A 21,147-nucleotide genomic window follows, 5' to 3' on the forward strand; every position below is an offset into this window, starting at 1 on the left:
CAGGTGTTCACCATTAATGTCTTAATCATCACTTCATTATCTCATTAACTTTAACACTGATTCAGAGTTATATTTTTAACACCAGTCTTTTTTAACACCGATCTTGGTGTGGATTATATAAACACCAAATAGTGTTGATTTAACACTGATAGAGTTAATTTAACACTGGGGATTTTCCTGTGTATACAACGTCGTTATATATATATATATATATATATTTAATAAAATTGTACAAATAAAATCTATATTCACAATATAACCACTTCATTTGTGTTAAAAATGTAATATTGTTGCAATAATACCCCTCTGAGGTATGGCAGGAACTTCAATGTTGCCAGAGTCCATCTCAGTGTTTGATGGTTTCTGTCACTCAGTTTTACTTTTACACATTGTTCTCTTTCACTGAAGAAGTCTTTTTTCATGAAGTTTTGATTACTTAAGAAGTTTACATGCTAATGGTATGTGCTTCACATGTACATTTATTAATGAAAGTGTGAAACGTGTGTCACTAAACGATACTGTTACGCATCCTCACGCTTTTTCTTCTTCTTCTTTTATTTCTTTACGCCATTCCAGCATCTACGGCTATATTTATGTGGAAAACCAGTTAATCCATACACAAGTTTTATTCAGACAAGTTGATCCATACACAGGTTGGGGGAGTGACAATTTGGCATCTCCAATTTGCCTAACTGGGAGGAGGAAACCGGAGTAAACCCACGCTGACACACGGAGAACATGCAAACTCCACACAGAAAGGCCACCTGCCCTAGCCGGGGCTTAAATCAGGGACCTTCTTGCTGTGAGGCAACAGTGCTGAGACACTGTGCCGCGCCACTGTGCCGCCCCCTCACACGTTTTAAAGTAGGTATAGACCGTTTCATTGGACGCATGTGATACACGTCTGGATCCGAACCTTACTTCCGGTTTCGTTTTTTTTAAGGTCTGATTAGTTGCTAAACTGATCTCTTGAACAAATGCCTCGTCGAAAATAACAAATGTATTGGTTTCCTAGGTAATCTGTGTGTTGTTTTTTTGCTTGTTATATAAATAAACTATGTTTAAAGAACTTTGTTGTTATTTATTCTTAGCGGAGTTTACCGGAAGTTACGTGCAACCGCTTGTTTATGTTGTTACTGCCGAAACGGTCTATATGTTAGTGGGTATACAGTGTATACCTGTCCACAGCTCAAATTTACTTGTAGTGAATAATTCAGAGTAATGCAGAATAAATCCAAACGTAACAATTTTTTAGCCAGGTAAACAACATGATAATTAAAAAATCATTTCAACTGATATAACACATTAATCAATCATAAGAAATGTCAACAATACCAAATAATTCAAACAATATAATGCATTGATCAATCATACAAAACACTGAATAAAACAAAAGGAGAGAGTAATTGACGTATTAATTCAACATGCAATCAAGCAATATAATACATTGATCAATCAAACAAAAACCATTAATAGTAAAACTTTAGAGAGTTTATAAATGTTACCTGGCAATGAGAACTAAATCTTTGCTTTTGGCACCACAAATAACCGAAGTCAATGTAAAGTCATTCATAGAAATAAATAGTTTTTGTTCTAGTACATTATCGAATCAAATATTCTCATTGAATATACACAACCAGTGTGTCAAGACAAACACTACAATGATTTCAGTGTAGTTTGTTCTTTAGAGTGTTTCTTCTGATGATGCTGAAGACTTCCAGAATAAGAATAACTCTCCTGTTTGAACTCTCTGATGGACTTTTAATTACTTGACTGAGTAAACGTCTTCTCACACTGAGAGCATTTGTAAAGTCTTTCACCTGTATGAGTTCTCTCGTGCTTTAGAAAGCTAGCAAACACTTCAGTGATGAGGTTTCTCTCTAGTGTGAACTCTCTGATGGATTCTTAAGCAACTTGAATAAGCAAACGTCTTCTCACACTGAGAGCATTTGTAAGGTTTTTCACCTGTATGAGTTCTCTGATGTGACACTAAACTGTCATGTCGACTGAAACTCTTCCCACAAACATTACAGTGATGAGGTTTCTCTCCAGTGTGAACTCTCTGATGAACTCTGAAACGAAATAAATGTGAGAAGCTCTTTCCACAGATTGAGCAGATGTACGGCTTCTCTCCAGTATGAACTCTCTCATGGACTTTTAAGTGAACTGCCTGAGTAAACGTCTTCTCACAATGAGAGCATTTGTAAGGTTTTTCACCTGTATGAGTTCTCTGGTGTCTCACTAAATGTTCGTGTTTATTAAAATTCTTCCCACAGACATTACATTGGTAAAGATTCTCTCCAGTGTGAATTCTCTCATGAACTCTGAAACAAGATAAATGTGAGAAGCTCTTTCCACAGATTGAGCAGACATAAGGTTTCTCTCCAGTGTGAACTCTCTGATGGTCTTTTAAGGAAGTTGACTGAGTAAAAGTCTTCTCACACTGAGAGCATTTAAAAGGTTTTTCACCTGTATGATTTCTCTGGTGTGACACTAAACTGTCATGTCGACTGAAACTCTTCCCACAAACATTACAGTGATGAGGTTTCTCTCCAGTGTGAACTCTTTGATGAACTCTAAAACTAGATGGATCAGAGAAGCTCTTTCCACAGTGAGAGCATTTGTAAGGTTTTTCACCTGTATGAGTTCTCTGGTGTCTCACTAAACTGACACGTTGACTAAAACTCTTTCCACAAACATCACAGTGATGAGGTTTCTCTCCAGTGTGAATTCTCTCGTGGACTCTCAGATGAGATTTATGACTGAAACGTTTATCACAGTGTGAACATTGAAAGGGTTTCTCTTCAGTGTGTAGTGTTTTGTGTGACTTGCACTGATACGGTCTCTCATTAGTGTGTTTCTTCAGATGATGTTCATGTTCTTTGTGTTTTCTCTCTAAATGTCTCTGTGAGCTCAATGTCTCTCCAGCGCTGATGCAGGAAAGAGTCGAGGACGTTATTTCTCCATCCAAACATAATTCACTCTTTACATCTGAAAGAAACATGAAACAAATAAATTGACTTTTATTTATATAAAGAAGGATGAATTGAGATTCTGTATATTTTCTATATTTACACAGAGAGAGTAGACAGCTGTCAGTGTTGGTATTATAGCTGCTTGGGTAATTACATATTGATTAAATCAAATTGTTTTGTCTTTTACTGAATTTCTACTTAAAACCACATTTTCCTTATAATAGTTTACTATGGTAAACGGTTAACATAAAATTTAGCTTGTTGTGTTTCTATTCAGGGCTCATAAGATGACTTGATGAGTGTGCTTTACTTCGGTTAGTGGTTAACCGGTCAACATGAGCATCCCTACTTCAGTGTTGATTTAAACATCCTGCTGGTGGTACCCACATGAACACAGAGCACAGAGTGTTAATTTAATATCAGGGATTTTACTGTGTATAGCTCTGGCAATTTGGGGAAATTAGTTTTGCGATATTACAAACCTCCTGTCAACTATTGTGCACAGCCCTACAATAAAGTTTTATTATATATATATATATATATATATATATATATATATATATATATATATATATATATATATATATATATATATATATATATATATATATATATAAAACAAATTGCTTCACACCCAAATCCCTAATAAAAAAGCCAGTTTTAAAAATATAGATGTGTGTCACACTTTTAGTGGTTTTTACGAAACAAATGCCACTTGGTGTCATTGTTTGCTGCATATTCTTGTGAAAAAAAAAATATTATTGCATAATTATTAACACAAAGTTTTAGAAATTTGAAAAATATATTCTTGGAGCTTTCCATTGCTATGATTATTTTAGGTTTACAGTATGGTATTAGTGTTATAAATATGTATTAACAACTTGATCTCATCTGTGGCCCCTTACATTTGACAAAATTCTCACTCCGTCATTTTCTTTCTCAAAAAGGTGATGAATTTAAACGACACACTTAGAGCTACATAAACAGTTTGTGTGGCCCGCAACAGTTGGTGTTAAAAATACTAAAAAATGCAACAATTGTGGAGACATAAGTTTACCTGACAGATAAAAATCATGACCATCACTGTGATTGTCTTCATATTCATCAGATGTGGGTTCAGTTTTGATCTTCATCATGAGGTTCTTGCAGTCGATGAGTTTGACTGAACACATCTTGAGTTTGGTCTGCAGGATCTGCTGCTGTTCTCCAGCGTTACAGACAGAATCCAGAGACTCTGTGGAGGTTTGATCAGTAGATTCATCATCCTGTAAGTCCTGATTACTGTCACACACTGTAGTGTCCTGAGCGTCTGTGTGCTTTGACTCAGTATAACAGAGTAAAGTCAGACTGAGCTCGGAGTCCTGTGTGGAAGATTCACAACAAACACACACAGAGTAAGATTAGAAATTATTTGATGATGTCTGATTCAGGTAAAGGATGTTTAAGCTGTACAAACCTCTCTCTTCAGTCCTTCATCTCCTCTTAACCTCAGCTTTGTCTCCAGTAACGCCACCTCTTTCTTCAGCTGAGAGATTTCTGTGATGAAATCATCAATATCCAGCATGGACAGATCAGTTCCTACTGATTTACAGCACATCACATCCATCATCAACACTAAAATACACAGAGACAAGACTCTGTTTAAAACACTCAAGAGAGAAAAACACTGAGGATACACAAACACATCACACACGATCTCTTTCTTTCTTTCTTTAGTGGGTTTATATGTGGACTAAAGAGCTGCAGAGCGCCTCCTGCTGTACTGGAGAGAGAAGAAACTCAACACTTCATCTGTCATTCATTACACAAGAAGGTTAATGTTTCTTCATGGTGTGGTAATGGCTGTCACAATGTGCAATAGTGATTTGAGATTTGCACACATGTAAGGCCAGCTGAGGCTGCCATAAAAGTTCTGTAAGAATATGGTTTAAAACAACAAAAAGGTGTATGGATTACAGTGAAAATGGTATAGGGTATTGTATTTGTATTATACAAATCTTAACTATCAAAAATTTGAGACAGGAAAATGTCTAAAATTTAGATGATGAAATGACCCAGCAGATGTTCACTTAATGACTTAATTATAACTTCATTATCTCATTAACTTTAACACTTAACTTTTTTATAACACCTACCTGGGTGTGGATTAGCAGTGTTAATTTAACACTGGGGATTTTGCTGTGTACACTGAAAAAAATATTTTAGTGGATTTACTTTTAAAAAGCTAGTACACTTTTTCCACTTACAAACAAATCAACCGCGATGGGAGTCATGAATGAGTTTAGTACTATGTTGATACCCATCATGCATTACAGGATGAAGTTTTATTTTGATGATTGTCACCAGGGGTTAAATTGGGATTTGTTATGTGGGGGGCTCTACGGGGAGGGGTACTTCAAGGGGTAACATGTTTAATACTGATGATAGCAAAGCCACTGGTGTGTTTCAATGACATTCTCTGATAGAATTTGATAAGTTTCAGCTTTAAATCTGTGTCAGAGGTTGACCCAAAATATTTTAAAAAGAGCATCTGAATTTTAAATGATGCAAATCTATGAGTTTGACACCCTATATCCATTGGTTGCACATGTCATTATGCACAACTGATCAAACTTTACAGGAAGTTAAAAGAATCAACCTCCTTGAATAATTCTAGGCATAAGATAGGCTACCCCAAAAGACTAAATTAACAAGAAAAGGTACAACACACAGTACTGTATCAACAACATGTCTTATAAATTAGCCATAGAGATTCCCTATGCTGGTCAGCAGCTAAAACAATCATATAGTTAGGTTTGATTTGTGTAATCAAAATACATTATTTTATTAAACTATACAATAGTTATATCCAGTGTTATCCTTAACATAATGTAATTAGATGAGTGACATACGTGCTTTAATCCTTTACACGTTTCTAGTCTTCTATGAAGTTTTCTCGACGTGGGCAACATTATTACCTCTCTCTCTCTCTCTCTCTCTCTCTCTCTCTCTCTCTCTCTCTGTCTCTCTCTCTCTGTCTCTCTCTCTCTGTCTCTCGTCAAATGATCCTGCGTGAGAGCGCGTTCTTGAAGTTCTGAGTTTTTTTCGCTTGAGTTGCATAACTTGCGCGAAGACGCATTTAAAGGGAAAAGCGCGTGTTTTCACGGCAATTGCGGCGCCCAATTCGCGTCATTTTCATCGCCCCGTGCGAGGACGCGCCTGGTTGCGTCTTTGCATTGACTTTGTATGTAATCTGCTCGCGCAAATCGTTGATCTTGCGTTGGTAAGTATGCCCCATAATGAATGAAAACACATTATTCCCTTTGCGTCAGTGCACACGCACCAGCGCAGCGTACACTGGCAAGAGCAGAGCGCGACCTTCAGCCTATGTGCCGGGGCTTAGCACCGGACGGCCCCGGCCCAATTTAAACCCTGATTGTCACCATTGTTGAGATTCACCCATTGGTTCTTCTTAGTGTCTTTATGTGTTTCATTAAGCCAGTAGTTGAAAACATCTATGTATTTTATTTCGTAAGAACATAATTGCTATACAACAGTTTTAATATCTTATTGTGACACTACAGGTCAGGGGTCTCATTTATAAAACTGTGGACACAATCCGTACTAAAAGTTTACGTATGCAGTATGCACAAAAGCCAAGCGTACGGCAAAATATATTCAGATTTATAAAACCATGCGTACACACACCAGCAAGCAATGTTCCTTTTATAAATCACATACCACCTGCAAGTGTGCATACATGAATATGCCTCATATGCTGCCCTTTACAAGCCCATGATTAACCATGAATAGTCAATGCAAATCACCTCATGAATGCTGCCTGCATATTAATAAGGCTGGCATTGAATTGTTCTTTCATAAGCTAAATGCTCCTGGCCAAACACAAGTCATTGGCGTAATCCTCCAGCATTGCAATCATGCAGCATTTAAATATGTTTACAGCAATATTATCGTACACCTCGCAAAAACACAGAATAAATGAGAAGTATCACTAAAATAAAATAGACGTGTTTTCTGCTGCTTTTGTGCATGTGTCTGATATATGTGTCTGATACAGTAGATTGGTCTACTCCGTAATTTCATAACAACCCTAATATTGTAGAGTTTTCTTTGCAAATGTTTTTTATCAAACCATTATGACTTTTAACCTTTATAGAGTCAATGACCCAAATAAAACAAACATTGATCACCATAATGGTTGTTTTCATAAAATAATTGTGGATGTAAAAGTGACGTTTACTGCTATCTGGGTTACAAAAGAAGGGTAAGTAAACTTTGCTCAACATCCCAATATACATTTATTTACAAACAACTGTCTTGGGAAGAAAATATGATGCAAGGGCAAAGTTTTTGATTGTTGTATCTAAAAACAGAAAGGCGACAGTAGTGGTAAGATCTGTTAACCTGAAGTGAATGAAATGTTTATCTGTCAATAAATATCTGTTTTAAGTCCTCTAAATTGTCTTGAAGACATTGTATTATAATATATATTTATAATCAATGTGTGATGCTATGATATTTTTTTATAAAAATAACCTATTTGAGTTATGATTTATACATTTTAAAACAGATAATTACTCCAGTATTTAAAAACTGCATTATAAATACATAATTAAAATGAAATAAATTGATTTAATATTACATATTATATGGAAATGTGCTCTACTCATTTTAGTTGCATTACATAAATGGTCAAGAGTTCAACTAAATCAAACACTGACCACCATAATTGTGGCTTTAAATGCCACAAAACAACCTAGTAAACGAATTGTGTTTTCTATAGCAATATTTTTACAGAATCTTCTGAAATAATGTTTATTAACAGTTTTAAAATAAAGAATGCAATGTTTCTCTATCATTTACATAACTAGCAAATAGTAAATACAGAAAACTGTTTTAAAATGTCATAGTCATAAAGTTTGAAATGGTAGAATGTAACATTTCTCTAATGTTCAGACAACCGGTGAACAGGGTTCAAATATGCAAAAGTTGCTAAAAAGCAAAGATTCTGGTGGATTTTTCTGAAGATCAGTGAAAAGTTTAATGGCTTGAGACAAACTATCACAATACAAAAGAAATTGTCATTGATTGTCCAGGTAACATCGTGCCTTATTAAGAATCAGGTGTATGTAAACTTTTGAATTGTTGATTTTTATTCTGTTACTTTTCTGTGTTGCAAACTTTCCTTAAACATTAATTAATTAAGTCAAAGTTAATTAAAGTTCCACTTTTTTCAGCACTTTCCAGATTCTGCAAGGTGAGTGTAAACTTATGACCTCAACTGTACACAATCACACAGATATATGTGTCCTGTGATCTGTCCTTTACCGTGTCTGTTAAGGTAACATGACTGTCCCTTCAACTGCATAAAGCAGCCATGTGATTCTAATGTAGCCAATTGGTACAAAGCTGTTTTAAAAATGTTTAGTGGGTTATTTATTCACAGTTTTACATACATTTTATGATGAAAAACAAACACACAAATATACATATATAAAAGCACTTGATTAAGCAATTGATGAATTCTCCTCAGGTGGTGTCTCGCCTAAATTAAAAGAAAAAACATCAATTACTGTGAGTATATGGAGTTATAACTCAAAGTGTGGTGGTGTTGCCTGACATGCGTGCTCACTCCTTAAATTTCCATTCCTGACGACACATGGGACATTGCTGCTGCACCTGCTGGGAGTTCAGCCACTTTAGGATGCAGTGCATGTGGAAACAGTGAGAGCACTGACCCCAGACGAGTGGACAGTCATCTCCTGGAACCTTGCCTGATAAAGTACATTTCATTAATAAACACTATGCATTCAGTACTCAAATATAGTCTAAAACAAAAGGTTTCATTCAATGCATGACAAACTTTCGTCATTGAAAATTAAATGAGATCACGCACAATCTGGACAACAGCCATTGAACGGCGCGCGGCAGATGCCACAGTTCTCATCGTTGGCCACCCATAACCAGGATGCCACACCATTCCACTGCTTAATCTTTACCTTCATTTTGGAAATCCACAGAAACACAAAACAGAAAATATTTTTTTCAATAATTCAGTCTCCACATAAGACCCACACATAATGTAGATAAATAAAGTTCTGCAAACACATCACACTAACAGGTTAGCAACGAATACAACAGCAAAATCGGCTTACAACAAGAACGCACGGATAAATATAACGAAACTTACCACAGAAGCAACAAACCCTCGATTAAGCTCAAAATATTGAAGATGTTCCCATTGCAGCTTTCTTCCTCGCTGCAATGAAACGTCTAGCTGTGTGCTCGATAGCGCCACTTCCTGTGCTGGACAAGTGTATACCGTTCAGCCTTTTTATCCTAATATTTTATTTTACGTTGGTACTGTTTTATCATAAAATATCGATTTAAGAATAAAAAAATGATACTTCCTTGGCGAGTTAGTGTTCAAAAAGTCGTCAAAGAACCCAAAAGGCGAAACTCTGACGGGTTTTTTTTGGTAAGAGGTAGATGGCGATGGCGCCTAAGTAGCGCGGTCGCCATTTTGGAGTGAAAATGCCAAATATGAAAACGAAAGAGAAGTCGAAGTGGAATAAAAGAACAGTGTTCGGCAATCCACTGAAAAATACTAACAATGAAACAATACAAAATATTATCTTTTTGAAATAAGTTTTTAACAAAAATATAGTTTTTGGCCATTTTTGTTTTATATTTTAAAATATTTTTTAAGCATGTATATTCACGTTGCTTAGACAAACTTTGTATGTTACAGGTTGGAAAGATTAAAATTAAATATATTTTCAACTGCAAAATATACTTATATTGTATATTTATACTACGTATTATACAAACGTTACGTATATATAAATATATAAATATTTTTTTTTGCATATAGGTTGTAAAATTAAGATTTACTTTCTACAAAATGTATTTTGCATATATTTAAAATATACTTCTGACCAAAGAAAATACTTTTTTGCTGTATGTGTGGAATAATAAACTTTAATTCCTTTTAGGAACTGCAGGTTCTAGAAACATCATGGGGTGGTTTTCCAGACAGGTCTTATCCCAAATTAAAATGCATGTTTGAGCTGCCTTAATTTAAAAAAAAAATGTCTTGCACTGACTTAAAGGCGGGGTACACGATCTATCACTTCATTCTTACCTGTCATACTTAGTTATTTTCTAACATGACTACTAACTAACCAATTTTAAAGTCAAGCCTGCAGTAATTGGAGCACCGGATGCTCTCTCTCTCTCTCTCTCTCTCTCTCTCTCTCTCTCTCTCTCTCTTCTGTATATTGGATTAAAACCATGGTGTATTTTCAAACCAAGGCGGCTTACAGACCTCGTCCTAATCTGTCCTCAGACTTCACAGAAATTCATTAGCTGGAAAACAGTGATAAAAGCAATATCACATTTGTCAGATAATTTGCTTTTAAAAAGCTAGCTAGTTTGATCACTATTAAACGTTTGTATATACACGAACGATTGTAATCTAATTTCAGTCTCCGTCTCTGTTTCAAGCAATAGGATTATGACTGTGGGTGTGTAGAGATTAGGTGGACACTTCACAACATTATCTCCATTTGAAATGCTTGTAAACACATGAATGATGTTAGACATTGTCTGGCCGTCAGATTTAATCCTGTAATCTTTATGGATGAGGACACAACAAGAGAGAAAGTGATGAGACATAACAATATCAAGCAAAAAAAGTAGAAACCGTTCGTATGAACTCATGACTGATTTTCATAGGATTTAGATCTATTCTGACCACACAGAAGGTGAGTTAACTGTCTGTCTGTCTGCAGCATCTGTTTAGTTTATTTAGATCTAAACCTATAGTACTGAAATAATTTTTTGAAAGGGTTGTCTGCTAAGTTATCTTCTTAAAAGTTAAATGTTGTTGTTGTTACTGAACTGATGCCAGTATCTTGCAACGTTATCCTAGACATAGAAATATATAAGTTTATAACAAGAAGTCCGATCAGCATCTTATGTGTAGATGTGTAGATGTGTAGAACTCTTAAATTCTGATTGGATAAGAAAACTAAAATTAGGTTGATTTTTTAATGACAGAGTGCAGTCCTGAATGATTTTTGTTAATGTTGTATAAGTTATTCCAGTAAGGATATAACTATTCTAATGAAATATCTCTTATGCTCACTTGGTTAGCTGGGAGGTCAACTGCTGGTCAACCAGCACAGAGTGTGTAACGCTTTCATCTACAGTGTGTGTAGTTGTAAGTTTGAACATCCCAAGTAAGCTTCAATTATCTCTCTTTGTAGATCTTGTCATGGTGGACCTGTTCTTGGGGAAGGTTTTGGTGAAAAACAACAAAGACAAAGATGAGCTGGACACCGAGCGTGAGATCGTCCTGCGGCTCCAGAACCGCCTCCTCATGCTGTTTTTTGCTTCTGGAGAATGTGAGCGGTGTCAGGACTTTGCTCCAACGCTCAAAGACTTTTACAAGAAACTAACAGATGAGTTTTACGTGGAGCGCTCGGCCCAGCTGGTTCTGCTGTACATCTCTCTGGATTCATCAGAGGAACAGCAGGAGAAGTTCCTGAAGGAGCTGCCCAAACGCTGCCTGTTCCTGCCCTATGAAGATCCTTACAGGAAGTATGTACACAGCATTCTGTGGTTATACGTGTCACTTTGCATTTTTGAATATCATAATATTTAAAGCTGCAATCGGTAACTTTTGCCTCTCTATCGCCATCTCTGTTTAAAACATAAAACTGCAGGTTACTTTATCTATTGTGTTTTGAAAAACAACTTCTGACACCACACAAAATCTGACCTGACAGTTGAATTTAATAATAATTATCATAAGCTTACTGTTTTAAATCAGGTGCAAAGTAAAGCCTGGGTATATATTTTTACGCTAGTTGAACATATGACATATACACGTGCGCTGACGTTCGACACGTGCATTGCAACAAATTGCAATACCTCTCGTTGCCCAGTATGCGTGCACTTTACCGATCACAAAAATTGTGTCACATGCATTGTACATCGGCCCTCGTGTATGCCTAAAATTTGACTATACTTAAAGGGACAATATGTAGTTTTTTAAATATTTTATTAGTCAAAAATCAATGTCTTTATTCATAAATATGTCCTCATTGGTGTCAAATTAACTATGCCAATGATCTTACTTTTCTTTATAAGCTTTGAATTTCTTCTCTTTATTTACATTGAACGGGTAAGTCCTAGAAGGCTTCCATGTCGTTTCGCCATATTGAAAAACTATAATAGCAGAGAGGGACAAAGAGCACTAGCCTACCAACACGTTTTTGTTCAGAACTAGCTGAAATGGACAAGGAGATCAGTGATTACATAACGGCTACCCTAGTTGCAACACACATTTGGAAAAGCGAGGCGCTAAAGAGCACTATTCGTTTGAATGCAAAATACAATTTCACCACTAGATGGGGGAAAATCCTACTTATTGTGCCTAAGGAGACAGTTTTAAACACTGATTACTTGCGCACTTGATTTTATTTTTACGTTCAACCAAAAAGATATATATTTTAGCTTGCTTGTGCATGTTTGCTTGCACAGTTGTTTAATGCACAAATTTAAATCAAAACAACATTGGTGAATTCAAGGATGAGCCCTTTGTATTACGGTTGCTCACGACGTGCATCATTATGAACCCGTTACAATGCGGAGCTGTAAGCTGTAATATGTTAATGGGAGGAGCTTTGTTGCATGTGTTTATGATGTTGTTTACTGATTGTGTCACAGTGAGCTGGCAGTGATGTTTGAAGTGCACGATCTGCCCAGCGTGGTGGTGTTACGTCCAGACTGCTCCGTTCTCTCGCCGAACGCCGTGGCAGAAATCTGCAAGCTGGGACCAGACTGCTACCGCAACTGGCAGGAAGGGGCGGAGCTAATCGACAGGAACTTCATGATGAATGAGGAATATGATGAGGGCAAAATGCGCAGTATGACTGACCCCTTCAGACGACTCAAATACAAGGTTGAAGACAAGAAGAAAAAGAAGGAAGGGAGGAGTGCAGAGGAAGACATGGAAGATGATGGAGGAGCGCCGTGGTAAAAATTTTACAACTGAAAACATCTGCACTGGATCATCTGACCTGCCTCATTCTGATAGGCTGACTGATGCTTTTATAACATTAGTGATGTGGACAGATGTAAGGAGGACAGCTACCATTAACTGTATCTATAAATCAGTATATGGACAGATACTTGAGATCAATTTCTCATTAGATTCATTATTATTAATCAAATATTTCTGAAAGTATTTTAACTCATTTTTTTATTTTTAGGAGGTAATTAAATGTAGGATTATACTATTGTGATGATCCTTCTTCATTTGCAGTGTTTTTATTGTTCCTTAAACTTTAAAATTACAAACAAAATTGTGTGCAAATTCTGATGGGATTTTGTTGAAACTAATTCTTTAGATTATTAGGATTAGGTTATTTATATGACATAATTTATAATATAATATAATATAAAAGTTTTTCTTTGTTTACCTGTGTTTCATATATATATTTTATATAACAGTCATAAATAAACTAAACAAGAAGAACAGGAAAATATTTTTAATGTAGTGGTTAGACTGAGTGCAACTGTCTGTCACTGTGAGATATTCTATGCACACATTTCACTAAAGATTAACTGGTGTAGAAACTTCTGATACATCCATAACTCCAATAAAAAACACTAAACCTCAACCTTAAAGACACAGACAATATGCTATGCACACATAAGGCACGCACGCGCGCGCACCCAGCATGTACTTGTACAAGCGCGCGCACCCAGTAGACAAATCTTCCGGTGAAAAGCAAACGTTGCTGACGAAGGACACGAGAACAGACGTCGCATAATCAACTTCTTCAGACGTTTGTAAGTACAAGATGAATTAAATATGATGTTATGTTGTGATGTTATGTTAGATATCACCGGGGCAGTTGTCATAACCTCTTTACCTCATCTATGCAGTTTTACAGCCAAAGTCCATGCAATAAAAATGTGTGTGCATGTTAACTAACTCTGCTGGTTTCAAACTTGACCAGAAAGAAATTTAAAATGTTAAATATTAACATGTCCGAGTTTTATCTGTAAGAATTACTTTATTTAAAACACACCATCTTCATCCAATTCATTCACATCGCGTGAGTTCGTCAGTGTCGACTGTGGATGCACTCGACTTGTCTGTCACTAGAAATGCTCACGTTTAAAGAGCGCTCATTAAAATTGACGATGCTTTTACTATAGTAACCATACCCTTAGGAAAATTGTGCTTTTACTACAGTAACTACTGTATACTACATTTTTCCCCCAATTTACTAGTAAAACTGAAAGTGAAAGTGATGATAACTTTTGGGTTAGAAGGTCAACTCTATAACCATTAGGCCACGACTGCACAGTATACCACATTAATCATAGTTTAAAAATGAGATTTATAGTAAAATTATGGTAATAGATCAATCTGCCAAAAAAGGGTTACTTCGACTATAATAAACCATCCTACATTATTAAATACCCAGATAGCAAGCAACCATTGAAACAATGTCTAAAATTGTTGATTTGGCAATGTTAATCCCATTGAATCAATATCAGGTTTGCACCCTCCAATAATATTTAAGATGTAAAAAAAATCAATATGGTGATAAGTGTTTGCTTTAGTTAAGCCCTTGACTTTCAGTAAGTTAAAACTTTCTTTGTGTTTGTATGTGTTTAAGTTGAAATTAAAACATATGCATTGGAAAAGAAAGATGATTTTAAAGCTAAGTTGAAATTGGTTGCTTTTTATAAAAACCTTGGTTAATTTTCATAAGGGAATAAAGAAAAATCAAAGCGTGCAAAAAGAAAAAACACTGGGAAAAAATTGCACTCTTGTTTATAGTGAAAGCATGTGGATTTACATGATAAACGTCATGTTTCAGTGAAGTTGTTTTATGTTGTAACAGTTTGTATCATTATACACATTTGATTGTGACAGTCTTTCATTTTTCGCCTGATAATCTTATTATAATGTATGGTGGTGCAGTGTTTAGTCACCTGTACAGCAAAAATATGAAATTGGCATGCACTCCCACAGTCATATACTGTAGGTAAGAATGTAAGTGTTTGAAACAAGTCTAGCGTGTTTACAACCAGTTTACTGATGACGCTGATGTTATGACAGTGCTTCTCAATTATTTTCTGTCACGCCCCCCCCCCCCCCCCCATAGGAAGAGGTAAACATTTCGCGCCCCCCCCCCAACTCTCCGCCGCGACTGTAAATAGTATAATTTGCCTATAAAATTACACATCTGCAAAACATTGTATTCTTATTAACATTGAGAAAACACAAAAAGAAAACACAAAAAAAAAGAAATATCGATCAACCTACAACAAAGAATAACTTTATTAACATTGTTTTTTAGTCTGTAACAGAAAAGACTTAAAATGCATCAATTTGCCTGAAATAAAAAAATTAATCCTTATTTAAAGTATAATATTATTTGACCATTTGATACTGAAAAATTAAATATAATCAATAAATTAAACAAGCAGTTTACAGCCTGATTGGGGTGTAATGTCTTTAAAAATCACCTCCTGAAAAAGTATTTTCCCTGGGGTCTCGGGCGCCCCCCCTGGTGTCGCTTCGAGCCCCCCCTGGGGGTCCCGCCCCACTATTTGAGAAGCACTGTGTTTTGAACAGTTTTGTTTGTTAAGTGACCTGCTATAAGAGCGTAACGATCCCAGATCACCCAAGACTCTTGTATTTCCCCTAGTGACTCAAAATGCCCACAACCAAAACAGTGATTTTGGAAGCACTGGAAGATCTTCTGGATGCAGAGTTCAGCGAATTCAAATGGCACCTGTGCAATCAAGAGAAAAATCCTGTTTCTCGAGGAAAGCTTGAGAAAGCTAACTGCTGTGATGTTGTGGATATCCTGGTGCAGCAGTACAGTGCTTCAGATGCAGGGAAGATCGCAGTCAGAGCCCTACGCAATATTAAACAAAATGAACTTGCCATTCAACTGAAGGGGAAACTTCAGGAAGTTTCTTCATCAGTGTCAGAAGAAGCATCAGAAGAAGCATCCAGTGCAGGAGTTCCTGCTAAAGCTTCAGGGGTTTCAGTCAGTATAAATGCTACAGATGGAGGAAAAGTAAAGGCTCCAGTTCTTCAGGGTGGCACCTTTAATGGCCCAATAACATTTAATTAATTTTATTGGAATGAAATTGAATATCTATCTATCTATCTATCTATCTATCTATCTATCTATCTATCTATCTATCTATCTATCTATCTATCTATCTATCTATCTATCTATCTATCTATCTATCTATCTATCTATCTATCTATCTATCTATCTATCTATCTATCTATTCAGGTAATTCTCAGGGGAACCAATCTGTCTTTCTATGTATAAAGATGCTGCTAAAACTAATGGCTTAACCCCTTCAGACCTAATTCTTCCATTTTTTATTCAGTTTGCATTATTTTGATTGTTTATCAGGGGATCGGTTCTCAGCATTTTTATATCACAAAACGCGATGTCCATTCCAGTGGACGCAGGGTCTGAAGGGGTTAAATAACAGTGAAAACTGATTAGTAAATAATACATACGTTATTATCATATTTAGTTAAACAAGATTCTATATTGTATAATGTTTTGTTACTGAGCATGGCAGATGTCATGCTAAAGCAGGGGTCTCAAACTCAAACTGGCTTGGGGCCATTTCAGTGACTGACATTTCATCGAAGGGCCGCAGAGCTATTTTAACGTAAAAAAGTACAATATTTAGTTTTATGTACTGTTTAAATTTAATTATTTAATGTATAACAATACTTGAAAAATATATAAGCAGTTGTTTTTATCTTTTTAATATACGTTATATGATAAAAGTAAGTAAATTTTTTCTTGACCTTATCTTAAATAATTAAGGCCTATTAAAACCTTGCACTAAACTAGCAAATTTAATTCCTGTATACATTTATAAACTATTATTAAAAAATGTACACGACAAACTCTTATACGTTTAAATGGGGAGGGCCGGGAGTTTGAGACCACTGTGCTAAAGTTTTCCAGAGTCTTGATCTTTGTATCAAAAACACAGACATTTTAATTTCCATTGTACAAATAAAAAATCTTGTGTACATCAATTCGGTATGAACTGACTTTCATTTCAGATAAACACTGCAAGTGTATTTTTTGACATCCTCTGGAATCCTGTTACAGTAACATCAGAAAAAAAATCAAATAATTTACTATGCACACAAACTCACATTTACAGGCACCATTTTGCTATTGAGGATTTAGGATTGGGCATTTGAGGATTGAGAAGTGTATGCAAATAAAGAGGCGTGGCCCTGATACTGGAGGCTGGGTTTGAAATGGCTGGTGCGCAGAGGCACCTTATGGACAGCAGAGGGAGCTCCCAGCACTAAGGCAAACACTGGCAGAGCGTCAACCAAGCACAGAGCAATGTGACTACGGTGTTCAACTTTATTGTGAAACTGTGGATGAATTGTCTAGATTATTTTAAGGAGAACCAGGGCATGTCCAAGATACAGCACAACAGTAATTCAGCCCCACTGGCTCGGAGTGGGCCCTGACAAACCTGTCAAAGTTTTCAATGTGTTTTTTTATTCTGTATGCAGATCAATTGATCTGTTCCCAGTGGGCACCTTGATGTCAATTTAACATCAATATGACATCAAAATGGATGTCAAAATTACATCACAAAATAGGTCAAAAATGAAAGTCATTTTGACGTTAAAGTGTCAATGTCAATTTGATGTCGGGATTTTGGCCTCTGCTGATGTCATCAGTGTTTAAGTTAATGAGATAAGAGCTGTGTCTGAAACCGCTCCCTATCCACTATATAGTGCACTATATTGGGTGTCGGCCATTTTGTAGTGGTGTCCGAAACCTGAGTGAACAACTTCATTCCCTACATTCATTCACTACTTTTTACCCACAATGCACTCTGATTTTGAGGGTACATTCGATGTACACTCGTTCACTCATATTTCCCATGATGCAACGGGAGACGAACGCGTAACTTGAATCAGCTGAAGGATACTGACAGTAAACACCAAACATTTTCTTGTTGTCAGTTATTTTCTACTTTTTGAAAATAAACAAATGAAAAATAATTGCGTTATCTTTTATTTAAAATCTAATACACATTTTTATTAAACAATAAATAAACAGCAGTAAATAAATATTATAAGCAGTTGTTTTGTTCCCTTTATTATCAACTAATACAATAAACATGACGAATGTGAAAAACAGTAAGAAAGTAAACTTTACCATTTCACAGCACAATCAATAAAGCCACACAGGTGTTAATGATGAATCTCTGCGACAGCTCTCTGACGCATGATATTTGCGTCAGTGTCCGAAATCGCTCACTCATTTTCATTTGCTTCTTCCCCATATAGTGGACTCAACTGTCACTCCCCATATAGGGAATAGTGAATGAGTGAACGAGGGAACGGTTTCAGACACAGCTAATGAAGTCATGATTAAGACATTAATGGTGAACATCATTCTGTGTCAAATCAACTTAATTTTGGAAAGTCTCTAATTTTTTATTTTGATGACTTTTCTGGAGAAAGTAATACTAAAATGATGAAAAAGGTCAAAATATTAAATGCAATAGATATATAAAAACTTCCTTGTGTATATGACTCCATCTTACAGAGTTTTAAAAAATAACACTGAAGCAGTCTAAAGCTGCAATCTTTCACTTTTGCCTTTCTATCACAATCTCTGTTTGAAAACTAAAATTACAACTTGCTTGCAGAGTTACATGGATTATAAGTTTAACTTCGATACAACGGCTGTAAATCTGGTTAATAAAGTCACCATTGGGCCGATTAGTGAAACATGTCTATCTGCAGAAAGGATGACAAGTCAGTGGGTGGTTTAGTGTCCAGTCTAGTTCCTTCATCCTGTTTGACTTCAGGTGAGTGCTCTCTGCTTGCCGGTTGCAAATTGAGTGCTGATTATAACAAGACAGGGTGAAGCCAGTTTCATATATTTTGTGTGCAAAGGCAAGTATATATTTAAAGTAGGCTACATGCTTAATGGCCCAATGAAAATAATTAAAACCAGGACATTTTCATCACTTTATAACAGCCAGGACATGTCCTGGGAAAACAGGATGTTTGGTCACCCTAAACTAGCAGCTAATGTTAGCATGTAACCTGCTGCTTTCTCGTCGTCAGAACGATAGCGCTCCTTTCACTGGTGACTTTGTGTGTGAGGCCACATAAATGTTACAATTCTGTCATTAAGTTGATGTTATCACATTAAAAAGTACACTCCTCGCTCCGCCCTGCTCACTCGCTGTTTGATTTCATCACAGTACTGGGAGCTCCCTCTGCTATTCATAAGGTGCCTCTGCGCACCAGCCATTTTAAACCCACCCTCCAGTATCTGGGCCACACCTACTTATTTGCATACACTCCTCAAATGCCCAATCCTAAATCCTCAATAGCTAAATGACCAATTGCCCAATCCTAAATACAAAATGCCCAACCCTAAATACAAAATTTCCAATCCTAAATACCAAATTCATTTTCGACTTTTAGTTTTCGACTTCGACTTTTAGTTTTCGACTTCGACTTTTAGTTTCAAATTTAGACTTTTAGTTTTAGACTTTTAGTTTACAATCTGACCCAAAAATCCCTCCATAGGACATTGTCATAACGTTTAAAAATGGTAAAATGTAACATTCCTCTAACATTCAGATAACACAAAAACGTTCTTAGAACGTCAAGAAAACTGGACACTTTTTACAGTGGCAGAAAATTTTTGCGAACTTTTTTGAACTTTGTTCTGTTAGCTGGGTTAATGTTACTCCGGTCAGTTACAGCACTGGCTTCCTGCAGCGACAGCAAAACCTCCCAAATAAAAAATGCAAAGCAAAACGGAACTTTACAGATAATAAATATGATCATGGATTTGATTTCTTTTCGATCTCTTCTGCTTCTATGACAAACTGCTCTAAAATTTTCTATAGACTAGCGCTGCGGAAAACCCTTATATGGAGCTGATTTGGGCTTGTTTTATTCAAATTACCAACATTGTGCATGTGGCCGATCATGTAGAACACTCCAAATTCACTAACGTAAGAACAAGTATAAGAACAAACTCATGTGCGTACGTACGTGTTGTGAATTTGGCGGAACGTTTTCGTGAGAAGTTTAAGTGTGCGTATACATACGAAAAACGTAATTATTAGTGAATGAGACCCTGGTTCCGCTACAAAACATTCAACTGTAACGTTATGAAAGTAATGTCTACTTTCAAAATTAAAAAACTGCAAAGTGCTGAAAAAAATCAGCAACAAAGGTGACATAATTTTGAAAAGAAGAGTTTTACACCATAACGATTGAATTTCTCAAAATTCAGAAAGTTACATTTTTTTACAGATAAACAAGAATGACAACATAAAAATGGTAGAAATAAAACAACAACAACAAATAATAATAATAATAATAATAAATGGCATCAAAAACATATTTACATTTGTTTAATCTTAAATTAATGTAGAGCCTACAGCAGACCTCAACTGGAAAATGATGCATGTTTTGCAGAACACGGACGTTTGCATGGAAGCCCCCTGTCGTCTGTTTACAAGAGGATTTTCCTTTTCAGTTCCTGTTAACATAAGTACCTCTAAGACATTGAGTTTTTTAGCCTATTCCTAACAAGGTGGTCTGAGTGACTGGGATTGCCGACTTATATGCCTATGCCTATGCATAAACTTAGAAGGTTGTGCCTTGAGAGGATGAGATACAGAACTGGCACACACACACACAAACACACACGCACACGCACACACACACACACATATTCTGGTTTCCATGTTTTGTGGGGACATTCCATAGACGTAATGCATTTTATACTGGACAAACTGTATATTCTATTGCCCTTACCCGCCCCATTCCCTAACCCCAACCATCACAGAAAAGCTTGTTTCCTCATGGGGACATCAAAATGTCCCCACAAGGTCACAAAAATACTGGTATTCCTATCTTTATGAGGACAATTGGTCCCCACAACGTGATAATTACCAGGTACACACACACACACACACACACACACACACACACACACACACACACACACACACGATAGTAACACTGTAAACATAGATAAAGAAATCTGCTATAGAAGTGTTGGACTGTAATTGTCCTGCATGT

The 21,147-nt window shown here is 36.1% G+C and overlaps 3 protein-coding genes and 1 non-coding gene across 6 annotated transcripts; 2 read left to right on the forward strand and 2 right to left on the reverse strand.

Annotated features, from left to right (window-relative positions):
• Positions 1–1,175: 1,175 nt before the first annotated feature.
• LOC129445330 (uncharacterized) lies at positions 1,176–4,739 on the reverse strand. Its single transcript, XM_073866428.1, has 3 exons — positions 4,432–4,739; positions 4,033–4,336; positions 1,176–2,991 (listed from the first exon to the last, which is right to left on the reverse strand). Exons 1-3 carry the CDS (start codon positions 4,582–4,584, stop codon positions 1,862–1,864), a joined length of 1,587 nt encoding a protein of 528 aa, XP_073722529.1. The 5' UTR covers positions 4,585–4,739; the 3' UTR covers positions 1,176–1,861.
• Positions 4,740–8,387: 3,648 nt separating this feature from the next.
• On the reverse strand, positions 8,388–9,318 carry anapc11 (APC11 anaphase promoting complex subunit 11 homolog (yeast)). Of its 3 annotated transcripts, XM_073866470.1 has the most exons (4): positions 9,165–9,317; positions 8,872–8,989; positions 8,608–8,749; positions 8,388–8,520 (listed from the first exon to the last, which is right to left on the reverse strand). In XM_073866470.1, the coding sequence occupies exons 2-4, from the start codon at positions 8,978–8,980 to the stop codon at positions 8,505–8,507; spliced, it is 267 nt and encodes an 88-aa protein (XP_073722571.1). In that variant the 5' UTR covers positions 8,981–8,989; positions 9,165–9,317; the 3' UTR covers positions 8,388–8,504. The 3 variants fall into 3 exon arrangements, with proteins under 3 accessions (XP_073722571.1, XP_055062580.1, XP_073722572.1); XM_055206605.2 differs by lacking the exon at positions 9,165–9,317 and having other exon boundaries at positions 8,872–9,026; XM_073866471.1 differs by lacking the exon at positions 8,388–8,520 and having other exon boundaries at positions 8,604–8,749; positions 9,165–9,318.
• Positions 9,319–10,284: 966 nt separating this feature from the next.
• Positions 10,285–13,279, forward strand: nxnl1 (nucleoredoxin like 1). Its single transcript, XM_055206600.2, has 3 exons — positions 10,285–10,741; positions 11,246–11,579; positions 12,711–13,279. The coding sequence occupies exons 2-3, from the start codon at positions 11,254–11,256 to the stop codon at positions 13,021–13,023; spliced, it is 639 nt and encodes a 212-aa protein (XP_055062575.2). The 5' UTR covers positions 10,285–10,741; positions 11,246–11,253; the 3' UTR covers positions 13,024–13,279.
• A 369-nt stretch (positions 13,280–13,648) lies between these two features.
• On the forward strand, positions 13,649–17,091 carry LOC129445389 (uncharacterized). Its single transcript, XR_012369073.1, has 2 exons — positions 13,649–13,838; positions 15,716–17,091. It is a non-coding gene; the product is annotated as an uncharacterized protein (transcript).
• The last annotated feature ends 4,056 nt before the right edge of the window (positions 17,092–21,147 follow it).

Source organism: Misgurnus anguillicaudatus, chromosome 3, assembly GCF_027580225.2.
Source record: "Misgurnus anguillicaudatus chromosome 3, ASM2758022v2, whole genome shotgun sequence".
In the NCBI taxonomy this organism is placed as follows: Eukaryota; Metazoa; Chordata; class Actinopteri; order Cypriniformes; family Cobitidae; genus Misgurnus; species Misgurnus anguillicaudatus.